Below are 16,706 nucleotides of genomic sequence, written 5' to 3' on the forward strand. Positions count from 1 at the left end.
CGAGAGACAGCATGGTCATCACCTTGCACACAATGGCTACCTGCATCAGATTGAAGGGCTTGGGTTCGCGGGCAACCCGAACGGCACCGACCAAAAGTGTTGAGGGTCTATTGACTCAATATTGCTTTAACAAATTCTGCTCCAGCTCCATTGTTTGTGTCCTTGTTATGCGGCACTCTCTGCCTTTCATCACAGTCCGTACCGATCTTGGGGCCTCGTAGCCTTGTACAGCTTCACGGCCAACCCGCTGCTTTAACCATTGCCAAGCCGCCATCCTTTCGCCTGCGCCGATTGCCAACCTCCGTAGTATGTAATCTGGTATCAAAGCCACCCGGTCCGCGTCATGGTTATGGCAATTGCAATTGCAACCTGAACTCGGAATCGTCTTACTCCTTGCATTTCTTTGTCTTTCATCGCGTCGTTTTGTGTTTGTTGCCATCATGTATTCGTCGTCAAACTCATTCCTGGGCGGCACAAACAGTGCACGCCCAGGCCCTGGTGGCTTTGGACAGCAGCAGTCCTTTGGTTCCTTCAACCAAGCTCCCCAACAGCAATCTCCCTTCGCTCCGCAGCCTACTGGCTTCCCCGGACAGCTACAAGCACAGCAAACTGGGTTTCCAGGATATGGACAACAGCAGCAGAGCTTCCCAGCTCCCGTTCAACAACCTCAATTCACGGGATATCCTGCCCAGAACCAATCCCAACCGTCCCAGTTCCCTCAGGCACCACCTTTCCAGCAGCAGCCCTCCTTCCAAGCTGCACCTCAATTACAGCAACAGCCTACAGCTGCCCCCATTCGGCCTCAGCAGACATCCTCGCAGATTGCGTCTTCATTCACTGCCGGATCCTCCACCGCCGCCCCTTCTAACCGACGCGCAACGAAGAGCTCGAGTAAGATTCCGAATATCCGGCTGTCGTTCATTACAGCCACAGATCAGGCCAAATTTGAGCAATTGTTCAAATCTGCAGTTGGCGATAGTCAGTCGTTGGATGGCGAAAAAGCTAGGGATTTGCTGCTGAGGTCTAAATTGCCCGGAAGCGACTTGTCACGGATATGGATCTTGTCAGACACTACCAAGTCAGGGCGACTCCTGTTCCCGGAGTTCGCTTTGGCCATGTATCTGTGCAATTTGAGGTTGACCGGAATAGAACTGCCCCCTGTTCTGCCGGAGAAGATCAGGAACGAGGTATCAAGCATGGTTGACATAATCTCGTTTGGTGTGCCGGACGATAGGCCTCCTCCGCCGTCTCGAACCAACGTGCCCGATTTCGACGCCCCTTTAAGACAGAATGCTGTCTCTCCTCCTGCCCCGCAAGCACCACAACCACAGCAGCCGTCAAATCAACAGCTACTGTCGCAACTCACTTCTCAGCCAACGGGTTTCTACAATCAAGCAACGGGATTCCAACCTGGCCTCCAGCCACAACCGACAGGGTTCCCTGGGATGCCTCAGGGTATGCAAGCGCAACCGACAGGATTCTTGACCAATCCCCAGCCCACCGGTTATGGTGGTCCTCGCCCACCGCTTCCTCCCATGCCGACTGGCTTCGGAAACAATATGTCGCCCCAACAAACTGGACCTTTGCAGGCGCAGCCGACGGGGATACCTGGACAATGGGGGTTCATAAACACCCCCGCAGGAGGCCTGCCGAATATCGAAGCTCTCCAGCAACGATTGATGCCCCAGTCGAGCCGGGAAGGTGGCTATACAACCCAAGGTCTGGCCGGCAGCGCCAAAATTCCTTGGGCCATCACCAAAGAGGAGAAGAAGATATATGATCAGCTCTTCCGTGCCTGGGATGGATTGAGTAAAGGATTCATTTCCGGAGACGTGGCGATTGAGATCATGGGCCAGAGTGGGCTTGATAGGTCGGACCTGGAAAGCATCTGGACGCTGTCTGACCCTACCAACAGAGGCCGGCTGAACATGGACGAGTTTGCTGTGGCCATGCATCTCATTTACCGAAAATTGAATGGCTATCCTGTCCCCGCTCGGCTACCACCCGAGCTAATACCACCATCGACCCGGAACATCAACGAGTCGATCAACACTGTCAAATCTCTTCTCTCGCATGATGCCGAAGCCAGGAAATCATCTGGGGCATTCTTGCAGCCCCAAAAAACCGGTGTGAGCTACCTCAAGAATCATTCATTCCGCAGCGCTTCTAGCTCCCCTGGTTTTGGTCGTAAAGACGCTACTGTCTTCCGCAACAACGATGACGACATTGGATACCGATCCAGTGCAAGACGTCGCCTTGGAGTTGGCGGCCGAACGCCGTCTCCTGCCCAGTCATCTGAGCTGTCTGAATCGTACGATGACTTGACCCCTGACCAAATTCGGAAGAAGATTCGTGAGAAGAAAATTCTTTTGGATGCCACAGACTTTCAGGACGAAAGACAAGCAGAGGATGAGGACGTTCTAGATCGGAGGGATAGACGAGAGGCGGAGGATCTCTTTCGACAGATTCGCCGCGTGCAAGATGACATTGATACTCATCCCAATTCCGGTCTGGTTGGATCGGACACGGGGGCAGAGAGGAGAGCATTACGCAGGGAGTTGCAGCGGCACCAAGATCGTTTACCTGTGTTGGCATCCAATGTTCGAAAAGTCGAGAAGAGCATCGCAGAGGCCAGAGTGCAGCTGTTCCGTTTGAAGGATGCCAAAGCTCATCCGAACAGCGCTTCAAATATTGTTGGGACGGGTCCCGGCGGTGCAGTAACTGAGGCTGATCGTATCAAAGCACGTGCGAGGGCCAGGATGCAGGCCCGAGCCGCGGAACTGGCAGGTCGTCCAGTTCCAACAACTGATGACGAGGGTGCTGCGCAAAGACGCCTAGAGCAAGAAACATTGAAGGTCAAGTCCGAACAAGAGAGGCACGAAAGCATGACTCGAGATGTGGAGGAGAGTGTCAAGGACTTCGTTTCAAGCCTTGAAGATGGCTTGCGCGATCAAGGTGAAAGTGCAACTCAGGAGCATGAACGCAGAAGATGGGAGGAAGCCTTAGGAGTGGAAGATGAAGTCAAGGAGCTTATCTATGATCTGCAGAGAAGCAGCAGGACTGCCAAAGTCCGCAAAGAGGAGTACGTCTCACAAGTTTCTTGGAGTGAACACCATCCTAACATTTTAATAGGCAATCACGCTCTGTGCGACAGCCGGCTGCCGATCATACTCGTGACATCCAAGAGCCGAAATCCTTGAACGGCGATTTGCCTTCTAGGCCAGCGCCAACCACCACTCTGTCGTCGTCTTCACTCACAGCTGGCCAGTCTCAGCAGGACCGTATCGCATCCGCCAAGGAGAAGGCATTGAGACGTATCCAGGAACGCATGGCAGCAGCAGGTCTCAAGCCAGCTGGCGAGACTGGCGAAACGCTGCAACAACGACAGGAACGTGAGAAGCAAGAACGAGCCGAAAGACTCCGTAAGGCCGAGGCCGAAGATGCAAAGCGCGAGGCAGAGAGACAACAGAGATTAGCTAGTGAGGGAGTGGCACCTCCCAGCCCGAAAGCCGTAAAGGCGCCGCCGCCACCGCCTACTCGAAAGACGAGACAGGACAGCGCCGACACTTCGGACCGGAAAGCTGCAGAGGCGTCAATCCGCGCTAAAGCAGAAGAAGAGGCAGGGGCACAGATTCGGGCAGAGCAGCAAGCCCAAGAACAGGAGCGGAGAAGACTTGAGTGAGTGGATGCCACCTACTGTTTGCCGTACCCACTAACCATATCCTAGGACTCAAACTAAACAGCAAGAGGACGAGCTTGAAAAGGAACGCGAAGCTGCTCAAGCTCGTTTGCGAGCACTCGAGGAGCAGGTTAAGGCCGGCAAAGTCAAGAAGCAGGAGGAGAAGGCTCGGAAGAAGGCAGCGGAGAAGGAGGCCAAAGAGAAAGAAGCCAAGCTCGCTGCGCAGCGAGCTGAGCTCGAAGCCGCCAAGGAAAGAGAACGACAACTCCAACTACAGCTCGAGCAGCTAGGTGACTCGTCGTCTGACGACGACGAAGGTCCAGAGCAAGTCACTCCCCAAGAGAGTACACCAGCAACGAGCCAAGTTCTCTCGAGTACGATTTCGTCCCCTCCACCAGCACCTCCGCTTCCAGCGCCATCCACAAGCAACGGTCATGAACATACGCCGGTTTCAAGCCCACCTACCGAAGAGTCGAAGAACCCATATTTCAAGAAGCTATCACTCTCTTCGGAGAGTACCCCGCCAGTCTTCTCACCACCTCCTGAGCAACATGCTCAACCCTTCTCACCTCCTGCACCACCCGCACCGCCAGCCGATCTGCATTCGACCAACCCGTTCCACAGGATGGCCCAACAGGAGGCCACTAAGCCAGTGACCCCCAGCTTTACCGGTGCACAGTCGCGCCGTCGTCCAGAAGAGGATGAGTGGTCGGCAGCTGGCTCTGACAAAGGGGACTCAAGTGATGAAGACGAACCTCATACCAGTGGATCAGCGAAGCATTTGGCCTCAATTCTGTTCGGTACTATGGCACCGCCGCGACCTCTTTCTGCAATGGATAGCAAGCCTTCTACACCAGTTCAGGAGCCAGTACCTGCTCCTGAAGTGACGGGGTCCCCTCCACCACCTCCACCAATGCCGGCTAGCAGTGCTCCGTCAGCACCTCCGCCGCCGCCGCCCATGCCTGGTTCTGAAGCACCAAGCGCGCCTCCTCCTCCGCCACCCATCCCAGAGTCTGGAGCCTTCGGCGCACCTCCTCCGCCTCCACCATTCCCTGAAACTACAGCTGGAGGTCCGCCTCCACCTCCTCCAATGCCTGCACCTGCTCGTGCTGGCACGGCCGATATAGGGTCGCTTCTGGGCGAAATCAAGAAAGGGAAGGGATTGCGCCATGCTGAGACAAATGATCGTAGCACAAGCAGTGTGGCAGGGAAGGTTTTGAGTTGAACAACGGTGATGGAGCGGCCAGACGATTGTAGCGATTAGCGAATCAGTGGGTGGCGCACATACTCGATCTGTCTAGCTATCTCATTGTTTATTGGTCTTACTTAGTCTCCGTATCTTTTGGCCAATACAGCATGGACAGTATCACAGGTACGGATGACATGCCTGACCAAGTTGACGATCACGGTGCACGGAGTACGGGGTACTCTCTCGAGTGTCTGGTGCTGTGGAGGGTTGTGGGTGGGAGTTGGACTGCGTAGTAGGACTGCACGTGATTTGGCGTGCTGGCGAGCTAAGCCATTTATGGACACAAAGTAAATACACAGACGGCGTACACCTCGGCGAACAACAACATTGGTTCTACAGCCAGCAACGACCTCTGCAGAACCAGCCACCTCAACGGGGGCGAATGCTTCGGAAGAGGCAGTACGGTGATTTTCAAGCGTGATCGCGACTAGGCGTTGGATGCACGAAACGCCCTCGCGCCGAGAGAATCCAGACAGAGCAGACTTCAATTCAAAATGCCTCGTGTCGCAGGGCAATCTACAGGCCGGCCAAGTCGGCAGGCAGTGGTGATGAACATGGCCCGCGAAAAGAGCAAAGCATCGCCGGTGAAGTGAGTTGCTTTTCCCTGCCGATCGGGCTCACGTGAATGAGGTGTACCATAATTACCATAATGATTGTGCTCCAAGTGAATACGAGGAGCCATGGGAGTGGTCATTCCTCTTCGTCCGCGCCGCACAACCGGCAGAACCTGAAGCCAAGCTAACATCTTGTTTCCCACATTCAGACTCGCACTCAACGATGACCGAGGCGAAAAGGTCGCACGACTTCACTCGCGGCAAGCACTCCAGGAAATCCATATGAACGAGATACGCGCCGCCGCCAGTCCCATCCGAAAGATCAATCAGCGAAGATCGACAAATGCGAACAGCAACAGCAGGACCATGTCAGAGTCACCACGCACACCGCGAACGTCTGGTGTCGGGATGGCACACAAGAGACTACCACAGCACCAGCGCAACCTGGGCCGAGATAGCGACGTGGTGCCCGGGAGTACGGTCAGACCCAAGTGCGTGCCGATCCTGGCGAACTTCGAGGAGTGGATGAAGATGGCCACGGACAACAAGATCAATGCGGCGAATTCGTGGAATTTTGCGCTGATTGATTACTTCCATGACATGAGTTTGCTGAAAGAGGGCGATGGAGTCAATTTCCAGAAAGCCAGCTGTACGCTTGATGGGTGTGTCAAGATCTATACAAGCAGGGTGGACAGTGTGGCGACGGAGACAGGCCGATTGCTCAGTGGGCTGGCAGACGGTGCTGGGTCCGATGGAAAAAAGAAAAACAAAGGCGACGGTGCTGATGAAGAGGATGACGATGAAGATGGCGAAGATGGGGAGGAAGGCGAAGATGGGGAGGGGAAGAAAAAGGCAAAGAGGAAAGCTGCGAGGAGTCATGAGGCCACACTCGCGCCGAGCTTTGCTTCGTTCCAGGGCAAGAAACTGGAACTGGAATTTGCCGTCGACCCGTTGTTCAAGAAGGCGTCGGCCGACTTCGATGAGGGAGGGGCTAAGGGCCTCTTGCTCAACCACTTGTCCATCGATTCTGACGGTCGCATAGTCTTTGACAGTAGCGACGACGCAGGCGACGCGACACTTTCTGCCGAGAAACATCCCTCACAAGAACATGGTGAAGATGACGATGCCACGGAAATGGGAGTCGCGAGCGCAGAGGCAGCAGCAGTCGATGGAGAAGAGGTTGGTGCCGAAAACGACCAAGACGAAGAAATCGATCTCGCAGCCCTTGCCTCCAAGTTCTTTCCGGATCTGGGGGTTTTGGATTCACAAGACATCTGTCCGTCAATGAAAATGTTCACTCTTGGCGATGCTTCGGGAGATCTTAGTATCCCGTTTCTCAAAGCGCCCGACGACTGGCGAGAGCAGAAGAAAGCGGCCGCAACGCCGCAGCATCCTACGAACAATCCCAATCTCAACCTATCCGACCAGACCGGTATCTTCCTGGACGGAAGTAATGCGATGGGATTCGACGATGACGACGACGATGGTGGGTTGCTTGGTGGATTTGATGTCGCCGACAATGTCGGGTTCGGCGAAGGGGGTGAAGCGTGGGCCAAAGATGCTGCCGTTGATGCACAGACACGGCTTGCTCGAGCCGAAGATGTCGATGACAACCTCATAGAAGGTGACAATGCGGGTGGTTATGCTTTGGCGCTGCAGCACAAGTACCAAGAAGATGCAGAGCACGAGTCGATCATGGCGTATTTCGACAAAGCGTTCAACTCGCGAGCCAAAGGCAAGACGGCGTTCATGACGCTCGAGAACTGGCGCATGCAAAAGATCCAAAAAGCACAACAGGGCGAGACAAGCGCCCCGACAAGGCAGAGAAAGGAGAAGGAGCCATTCGAAATCGACTTCTCCGGGCCGATGTCGGAGTCCTTGAAAGAACTGCTCGAGGCGCCAGCAGTGCTTAACTCGCAGATCAGCTTGCCCAAAGCACAATGGAGGACGAAAGGCAGGAATCTGCTGGACAAGGATGACGAGGTAGTTGACCCGAGAAAACTCATGTATCTGTGGACGAAACCGAAATGTCGAGTGGGCAGACGCAAGGGTGGCATGGGAGTCATTGACGAGGGCTTCGGTGCGAGAAACCGCTTGGGGACAGCGAAGGACGCAGAGGATGACGATGACGACGGCGAGGGCAGACAGGGAGACTACGATGCCAACTTCTTCGCCGACGATGATCAAATGCCCTTTTTCGACGGGCCTTTGCCCATTGATGATGACGAGGACGATGGCATTGTCGACGGAGGTGACGACGGCGCTCAAGCATTCATGGATGCGAGGGAGATGCTCAGTCCTCAACCGGAAGGACAGCAACAGCAACAACCGTCCGACCTTTTTGGGCGGATTGAGGCAGACGGAGACGGCCACGGCGACGGTGAAGGGTTACAGCACCCACCAGCATTAGGCTTGCTGGCACCATTGCAAAATCAGAGCGATCTACTCCCTGGCAGTTTCGGTAGCCAGCTTGTAACCCAGGCCGGCCGGAGATTGCGGCCAGAGTATGTCAACTACGCGCGGACGGCGAAGAAGGTCGATGTCCGACGACTGAAGGAGAACATGTGGAAGGGGATGAGTCAGAAGCTGACAAGGATCAACGTGTTCGGCATGCCCGATCAGTTGCAGAGCGGGACCGAACAGCAGCCGCCAATACAGCCTCAGCCGGCCGTCGATGAGGACGTCGATATGATGGATGTCGACGACAACGCTGCTGCCGCCGGTCCTGGAGCTGAAGGTGCAGATGGGGAGGCAGGACAAGCAGATGCCGCTGCCGTGGCCACAGTCGCCGGGCAATCTGTGGAAACCCTCAGCTTCACAGACGTGATCCAGGATCTACGGTCCGTGTACCCAGAACAGCAGATGAAAGACATCAGCACATCGTACTGCTTTATTTGTCTGTTGCATTTGGCCAACGAGAAGGGGTTGATGCTCGAGGGCGACCGGGAGGGCGAAAAGGCGATGCAAGAGATCAAGGTGTGGAAGGACCCGAGTGTGGGAGAAGAGTATGAGGGTGAATGATGATGATGAACACCACTGGGGATTGGATCTAGGAGTAGGCATGGCTGGGGAATCCATCGGATCGCGTCGCATTGGATTGGAGGTGGTTGAGCAAGGCAACCAGAGCGACGCTTGAAATGAATGGGATTTCTGCCTTTCTCTTTCTCTTCTTTCTCTTTGTCCTGTGATTCTTGTTTTTCGCTCTTCTCGTATTTCTCTTTTTCCTCTTCAACCTATTCAAGACGAGATAGACGGGGCAGGGCAGGGCAGGGCAGGGCAGGGCAGGGCAGGGCAGGGCAGGGGGATTCATCCATCCTATGCTATACTATGCTATGCTTTGCTACCCTACCTATTCCTGTCGTATCCTATCGTATCCTGTCCTGCTGATTGTAGTGAGTGTACGAATAGTGTAGATAGGGTTCGGTCTTGATATCTAGATAGATAGATAGATATAGGTATATATAGTGTATACTATACTGCATGGATATATATCTATGGTGTATGTATATGGCATATTCTAGCCTTGGGATATATCCGTCTTCCCGTACTAGTAGTGAATTTGAATCCAATCGGCATGTAAGTAGTGGACTGAAATCCATCAGCGTCTAAGTTAACCCCTCTACGTGTATCCGTACAGTATATATCCGCTCTGTCTATTGTCTATTGTCTAACACTGGCAGCAAGTTCAAGATCACGCTTAGGCACCGACCACCAATATCCGTCTTTCAAGTTTCTGGCTTCCAACTTCCTTCTCTGGTAGAGCATGCCCGTGACCTTCAGCGGCGCGTCCAGTCCAGCCCGGTCCAATCCAGACTCGACTTCAAGTTCTTAGAGTCCTAGTATCGAGATCTGTACGGAGTACAACACTCGACACCTCAGTCGACAAAATTCCATCTGGCCAGGCCACATTGTATGTGTATCCGTCCATACTCCGTATCCGTACATTGTGCGCGGTACCACGCGCGCAAACTCAGCGTTTCCCACACCTCCGGCGGAATCCACAGAGATCGTGTGTGATACGGTAGCTAGCTCTTCATACATAGTTTGCTTGCATAGTGTCTGTTCAGTAGTAGTGTGTAGTGTGTAGTGTGTAGTGTGTAGTAGTAACTCCGTAGACTCCAGAGCGCAGGGTTGTTGTTTGCGGTCGCTTCCAAAGCGCAGGCGCAAGCTCAAGCTCAAGCTCAGCTCAAGTGCGTGGCGTCGATCCACTTCAAGTCCCCATAATTTCGCGAGCTTCCCGAACTCATCTAACGGGTTGTGTGGTCGACGCCGGCTTTCTGCGATTCATCTCCTGCGCAGCGGGCTAATAGCTTAAGCGGGATGAGAGGACTTTGGACTCGATAAGGACGCGCGCTTGAAGCAGAAGCAGGGGCATTCTCTCTCCCAGCCTCTCGAGGGAGACAGGACTGAAACTGGGTGATGTCCGGAGTATGGCGCCAGTGTGGAAGTGGTACGTAGTGGTGGTGGTGGCGGGGTGCTTGTGCCGGCTAAGTCGGGGTTTATACGTAGCTAAGTGGAAGTCTACAGCTTCTCTTGTCGCTTGGCCAACACCCACAGTCCCTCTGCTTCGGTCAGCACCAAGCCATCTTTATCGACAATCTGGCCGTGCGCCAGCCATTTTCGCCCTTCTCTTGCCACCACCCACGTCCTGACCAGGACGTCGCCGGGAGTCGGGACTGGCGCGCGGAAGGTCACGTTCAGATAGGCGGTGAAGAGGGAGTCTCGAGGGCCGCGCATGTGTTGATGGTGCAGCATCACGCACAGCCCGAGCATCTCGTCGAGAATGGCGCAGGACATGCCGCCGTGAATCACGCCAGGATGGCCGTCTAGACCCGGGCGGCCCAGAGTCAACAGCATTATACAGTCTGGCTTCTCAGGGACCTTTGTAGTCTCGACTTGGCTCTCTTTTCCTTTCAACGTGCCTTTAGGAGCCTCCGGTGGGCCCTTGAAGTCCTTTAATTGTAGCGTGAGTAGGTGCGGGATGGTGCGCGCAGTACTGACGGTGCGAGAGAAGAAGTGGTCTTCGCCGGAAGGTTTGAGGACTCGAGAGAAGGTGGGAATAGGTTTGTAGAGGGGATCGCTTAGGTACTTGTTGGTCCATTCGACAGAAGCGAAATGATCGCGCGACTCCTCGGGAACCCGATTGCTGTCGATGAAGTTGGACATGAAGTCCGTTTGTTCGCCCATTGTGAAGGAGAGGAGGGACGCCGAGACTAGGGGTTGGTTCTAGAGTCACCTGTTACACATTGCCCAGTACCACAAGCAAGCAGGCAGAAGGCAGTAAAGGATACGGAGTACAGAGTATGTTGTAGCTGTATGACTCTCGCGGGATGTATAGGACGAGTATCCGTATATCTGACTCCAAATCCGCCGACTTGGTTGGGGACACCAGCCATTCCCGACTGCGAACCTCGGCACGCGGTCGGGAGTACCGGCGTCGACGATAGGCATGGATGGTCAGATCCTGGGCGAGAGCTCTGGAGCTGGTGAGTGCTCAGTGCTGGCTTTTCTGCGGCCGCTAAGCTATAGCCTCTGGCAGTTCGCGCACCGCAGGCGAAAGTGGACTGGAGTGTCCGTGGCCACAAGCTTGACGGGCGCTGCCAGTGGTGGAAGAGCCTCCGGAGCAGCAGCTTATCCGCCCGGCCAGGTCGGTGGAGGAGGCGATGCCCGCATGATTGGAGGGCGGCGTTAATGTGTTTCAAACCGCCGCAAATGCCTGGTCGATGCCTGGTCGACCTTGCTGCCGCCCCGGTCACTAGCCAGTCCGGCGATAACACTTAGCGGAGAGATAGTGACAAGATGCGGTACTCGTAGTGGCCGGCAACCCAATGCGACGCTTCTTCCTGGTGACGGGAAGAATAGTCGTGAAACTGCTTTTATAAAAAGCCCAGCCATCGCCCTCGACCATGACCACGCCCATTCCACGTCGACGTAGCAACCGGACCCGTCCATCTGACATCCAAGCGAACACCAGCCTTCTTCTCGTCATAAAGGTAGCTCTTACCCTTACCCTTACCCCAGACTGCACCCAGACTGCATAAGAGAGTGGACGTGAGAGAGAATCTTTCTGTCGTGCATCGATCTTCTGTTCTCCATCCTGCCCGTCTGCTCCACTACCACTACCACTATCACTTCCACTACCTACCAGCTACTACTGCCGCTGCCCACCCGGTGCCTGGCGTCTTCTCTCTCACCTCTTTTCTCTGCCGCTCTGCACAGCTGCGATTCTACCTGCACCAGCTTTTCTCTCACACCCAGACAATCGGAGCATCCATTGACAATTAGGTAGCTTTGATAGAGAGCAGACTCCTCGCTACGCCAACCATCTCCCCATCTCTCCCGCTGCCATCATGGTGTCCGCATTTTTCCTCGCGGCCTCGGCCCTCGTTACCCTTGCCCATGCGCAGACCATCGAGACCTCCAGCGCATCTTCGGTAGCTGCCTCCACAACAGTTTCCCAAGTCATGCCTCCCAGCGCCACTCAGGCCTTCAATCCTGCCGGCATTGACTCGACCACTGCATGTAAGGGGAAAATATTCACAATGTGAAAGGTCTCGATCAAGCGAATACTGATGTGGACGTAGTCAACTGGTGTCATGCTCAACTGAACACTTGCCCTCAAATCTGTGGAGGTTCCGCTTCTCAGAACAAGTGTGACCAGGTAGGCTATAGCGTCCTTGCTCCGTAGAGTCGCAGCTAATTCTCTCCTAGACCGCCTTTACCTACACTTGTGTTTGTGCGAATGGTACGGTGCCGGACTGCACTGCGTTCACCGAGACTCTACCATTCTACATCTGTCAAGAAACCTACATCCAATGCATCAACAGCCATCCCAACGACGCTCAAGCCCAATCAGTGTGTGCGCAGAACGAGCAATGTGGTACTCGCAACGCTACCTCTGAGGCCCTGTCCGCGTCATCTGCTGCTGCTACGACTTCTGCGGCGGCTACCACAAGTGCAGCAGCATCCTCCACCATCGCCAGCGCTGCCAGCTCCTCTGTGGCGAGCGCCGCTCCCACTCAGAGCCAAAAGGGAGACGCTGCGGTGGGCTTCCCTCAGAAAGTTGCCACTGGCGCGTTCGCCGCCCTCTTGATGGCCGCATTCAAGCTCTTTCTCTGAGAGTGCTCCACGGTCGGAAACACCGCAGCACCCCTCGATTCGGCTCGGCTCGGGCTTTAATATTGGACATCCTTTTTGTCGCTGGGAGACAGAGAAAAGCATGAGGGGCAAACAACAGAAAATCAGCACAAGACTAATTCCGGCGAAGAACCATTCCATGTATTGTGGGCATGACCCTGGTCTTGAATCATATGGTACGAGGGATCGACGACTTCACTGAGCAATGAGTTATGTTTTTCCGGCGTTCCGCTGTTGCTCTTCGGCAAAAGCACTTTCAATCCTTTAGCAAGCGCCTGCGTGCTGCATGGTCCACGAAGGTGATAGCTGCACAGAGGAGGGCGGCTAGAGGGGCTCGACTTAATAATAAGGTACGGTTGCTGTAATGAGAGAATTGATTGATCTGCAAGATCGAGTGGTCTCCAAGGATTGACATGGAGATCTTCGTACTGTCCCTCACTGTTCCACTTTTTATGATGCGCATTGTGGCATGCCACCACACCACACTGTGGTCAGTGGCAGGGATGTGCTTCCACAGCTGCCACTCTCCAGCCACAGCGAGGCTCAGGCCACCGGCCTCTTGTGGCTTACAGAGTCGGATCACGCGAAATATCTCCGGGCAGCTTCCGGTCTCGATCCGCCCATATCCGTGCTCCAAGCGTCCAGCCTCTCGCTTCTCAGCCACTGCGCTACAGAGTATTCCGTAAACATACCAATTGGAACTCTTCCTCGACACAGTCTTTGCTACCAGCTTGAAATCTTGACCCGATTTGCATTTTATCCTGTTGGTCGTTGTGGACGCCCGTACATGACTTGGAGATGAACAGCATCCGTCATTCTTGCAAGAGACCTGCTTCCACCCTCTTCCGCTCGGCCGTGACCAGACCTCCGTCACTGGCAGCACGAGGGGCACCGTTTCGATCCCCTCTCCCATCTTGCACGCCTCAAATTGGCTCTGGTATGTCCAGTCCGCCGGCGTTGATCTCTCAAGATTCAAGAACCGCCTGTTTACTGAATCCCCTAGTCCGTACTCTGGCCAGTGTTGCAACGCCACCGCAGCGAACCATGCGAGCTCTCAGATATCACGGTGTCAAAGACCTTCGTGTCGACTATGACATTGCTGAGCCGGCATGCGGAGACCATCAGATCAAGATCAAGCGTAAGAACCAAGACTTGTCGCCCAATCCCTGCCGTGGTTGCATGTACCATGACTCGTGGCGTTGAATATTGACTGACCTTTGTTCGTGTTGTAGCTGCTTTCTGTGGGATATGTGGAACAGACTGTAAGATTTCCCCGTGGGCTCAATTGACCTGACACTGGTGCAAAGGCTCTGCACCGATTGAAGAATCCATCTATACTGAGATGAGAGCCCAGGTGGACGACTCGCACGTCCAATCTTCAATCTTCGCCCTCTCTACCTTGTCCCGGGCTAGAGCGTGTCCCTATGAGCATCATGACTAACGGTTCAATGTACAGTACATGAGTACTCGTCTCCGACGTTCATACCGCTGAAGGATTCTCCCCACCCAGTGACCAAAGAGACCATGCCAGTCACGATCGGGCACGAATTTAGTGGTGAGATCGTCGAGATTGGCTCCAAAGTCAACAACACTTCCGGTCTCAAAGTCGGAGATAGGGTGGCAGTCCAGCCAACCGTCTGTTGCTTTGGTTGTGGGCCATGTAAGGAAGGGTATATCAACTGCTGTGACAGTGCAGGGTTTGTAGGCCTGAGCGGCGGCGGCGGCGGGATGTCAGACTATGTTTGTGTCGATTCGCAATTCGTGTACAAGCTACCGGACCACATTCCCCTCGATGTGGGAGCTCTGGTCGAGCCGCTTGCCGTGGCGTGGCATGCTGTCAACCAATACCCGGTCAAAGAAGGCGACACGGCCCTCGTGATGGGCGCAGGTCCGATCGGGTTAGGGGTGATCCAATGTCTGAAAGCTCGAGGTGCAAAGACCATCATTGTGGTGGAGCTCGCAAAGGAGAGACAAAACTTTGCTAAGCAGTTCGGAGCGACACACATCCTCGATCCCAGATATGAAGACGTGGTGAAGCGATGCAAAGAACTCTGTGATGGCCAAGGACCCCATGTGGCTTTGGATGCTGCGGGCGTGCCTGCAAGTCTCAAGGCTTCAACTCTGGCGGTGCGAGCCCGGGGAACCGTCGTCAATGTGGCTATTTGGGAGAAAGAGGTACGATATACCAGAGGACAAGATCTTGCCTCGAGATAGAGATGCTGACCGAACCAAACTAGGTGCCCTTCCAACCCAACAACGTGGTCTTTGGGGAAAAGAAATATGTCGGAGGTAAGCCAGTCACGTCACCCTCATTTTCATTCACTTGTCTATCATTCTGCCGCACCTTCACGCATACACGCCCAAATCCAATCAGCCCCGGCCAAAAAGAAACACAGTTCGAGCTGGACTCGAACCCTGCACCCTACACTATAATGCTATTTCATTTTGCCTCACGAGCAAAAACTCTGACCCCGAAACCCAACTACCCGGTGGTAGTTGGGGTTCGAGGTTCTAGAGAAACCCCCAGTCGAGAAGGGGATTTTTTTGGTACCGGTCGTTTCGTCAGGTTGCTCCCCTACCATAAGCCCTCGGATGAGGACCATAAGCGGTAGGAATCATCTCCCATGGTAAGAGTCACCATCCACCGTCACCGGTGGGGGTGCATTCCTTCCGATCAGGGGTCCGCCTCAAGGATTCACGGCTTCGCCCAGGAGCAAACTGCCTCATATCTGGTGGCCACACCCTCACGCCCCGACTGGCCTAGTAGCCTTGTGGGCTACTAGGGTCGGAATCCGGGATAGATATAAGGAATTGTTGACCAGAATTGCGCGGGTGCAATATATCACCGTTGATTTCTTTTCTGCCGGCCACATCATGTGACATGTCGAAGGGGAGGGAGGCGCTTCACTTCAGTTCACATGACACCCACCAGGATCTTGTATACCTTATTTGACACGGCACACATGGCCAAAGCGAGCGCGTTTGCGTTTGCGTTTGCGTTTATACTATACAGCCCAGCCCAGCACAGCACAGCACTAGGGCTCCTTTGCCCCATGATGGACATGGTTACTAACGTGGGTTCCTCCTCTACCGCAGTACTCGGCTACGTCAACGAAGATTTCGCCGGTGTCATCCAAGCGCTCGACGACAAGAGACTGCAGCCCGTGAAGATGATCACTCGAAAGATCCACATCGACCGCGTCGTCGAGGATGGCTTCCGCGCCTTGATCGACGAGAAGGACAAGCATGTCAAGATCCTGGTCGATTGCAGGGCTTAGAGGGACAAGCTGGACTGGGCTGGGCTGGGCAAGGCTGGGTTGGGCTGGGCAAGGCTGGGTTCGGCTCGCCTCGTCTGCACTACGGACTATACTACGTATTGCCATGCCAGTCGATCGATCAATCGGTCCGTCGCGGCCCTGGCATTGTCACTGGAGGTGAGGCCTGGGAAGTGAGCAAGCAGTCGCTCAATCAGACCATCAGTGTCTGTCTGTAAATGCTTTTGAAAACACAAAATATGCATACATAGTAGGGACATCAGGCCCGTTGTGGGAATATGGCCCACGGATTCAATTGGGTTGTGCGTACGTTGTATACTGTATACTGTATATTTTGTATTGTATATTGCATACCCAGGTACTGTATATCTTGTATCGTATACTCTCGAGTCTGTCTCTGGAAAGTACTCTGTGCGAAGAAAGGCTAGCATTGTTACCGGATTTGAATGGTACTGTACTGTAGTTTAAAGTGTGATTGAGGTGCACCATGGTTTTTGGGGGTGGAGGGGGTTTTAGTTTTTTTTTTTAGTTTTGGAAAATCCTACATACCTGTAAACCCTCTGGCCCAGGAACAATACAATGCCGCTTCACCCTTTGGTGTTTCTCTAGCCTCTTCATGATGAATTTGAGAAAGCCTGCGATGGAGCAGAGTACATTTCTGGTCGGGTCAGGTTGCGAATCAAAGGTCGGACCACACGGTAAAGAAGCACTGGCTTCAAGTCGAGCTGTGACACTGATGGTGGAAACGTTAACGTTGAAGTGGCCGGTTCTATCCAACTCATCTTCATGTTCTCTTTCGACCCTGAAGTCAG

The 16,706-nt window shown here is 54.2% G+C and overlaps 5 protein-coding genes across 5 annotated transcripts; 4 read left to right on the top strand and 1 right to left on the bottom strand.

Annotated features, from left to right (window-relative positions):
- Positions 1-440: 440 nt before the first annotated feature.
- On the top strand, positions 441-4,904 carry A1O3_08642 (uncharacterized protein; the record flags this gene model as incomplete). The annotated part of the gene is made up of 3 exons (XM_007738739.1): positions 441-3,082; positions 3,133-3,678; positions 3,728-4,904. 3 exons carry the CDS (start codon positions 441-443, stop codon positions 4,902-4,904), a joined length of 4,365 nt encoding a protein of 1,454 aa, XP_007736929.1.
- Positions 4,905-5,482: 578 nt separating this feature from the next.
- On the top strand, positions 5,483-8,503 carry A1O3_08643 (uncharacterized protein; the record flags this gene model as incomplete). The annotated part of the gene is made up of 2 exons (XM_007738740.1): positions 5,483-5,517; positions 5,692-8,503. 2 exons carry the CDS (start codon positions 5,483-5,485, stop codon positions 8,501-8,503), a joined length of 2,847 nt encoding a protein of 948 aa, XP_007736930.1.
- Positions 8,504-10,003: 1,500 nt separating this feature from the next.
- Positions 10,004-10,669, bottom strand: A1O3_08644 (uncharacterized protein; the record flags this gene model as incomplete). The annotated part of the gene is made up of 1 exon (XM_007738741.1): positions 10,004-10,669. One exon carries the CDS (start codon positions 10,667-10,669, stop codon positions 10,004-10,006), a length of 666 nt encoding a protein of 221 aa, XP_007736931.1.
- A 1,163-nt stretch (positions 10,670-11,832) lies between these two features.
- Positions 11,833-12,601, top strand: A1O3_08645 (uncharacterized protein; the record flags this gene model as incomplete). The annotated part of the gene is made up of 3 exons (XM_007738742.1): positions 11,833-12,004; positions 12,067-12,143; positions 12,194-12,601. The coding sequence occupies 3 exons, from the start codon at positions 11,833-11,835 to the stop codon at positions 12,599-12,601; spliced, it is 657 nt and encodes a 218-aa protein (XP_007736932.1).
- Positions 12,602-14,143: 1,542 nt separating this feature from the next.
- A1O3_08646 (uncharacterized protein) lies at positions 14,144-15,897 on the top strand (the record flags this gene model as incomplete). Its single annotated transcript, XM_007738743.1, has 3 exons — positions 14,144-14,794; positions 14,857-14,908; positions 15,716-15,897. The coding sequence occupies 3 exons, from the start codon at positions 14,144-14,146 to the stop codon at positions 15,895-15,897; spliced, it is 885 nt and encodes a 294-aa protein (XP_007736933.1).
- Positions 15,898-16,706: the final 809 nt, after the last annotated feature.

This window comes from Capronia epimyces, assembly GCF_000585565.1.
Source record: "Capronia epimyces CBS 606.96 chromosome Unknown aczIQ-supercont1.8, whole genome shotgun sequence".
Classification (NCBI taxonomy): domain Eukaryota; kingdom Fungi; phylum Ascomycota; class Eurotiomycetes; order Chaetothyriales; family Herpotrichiellaceae; genus Capronia; species Capronia epimyces.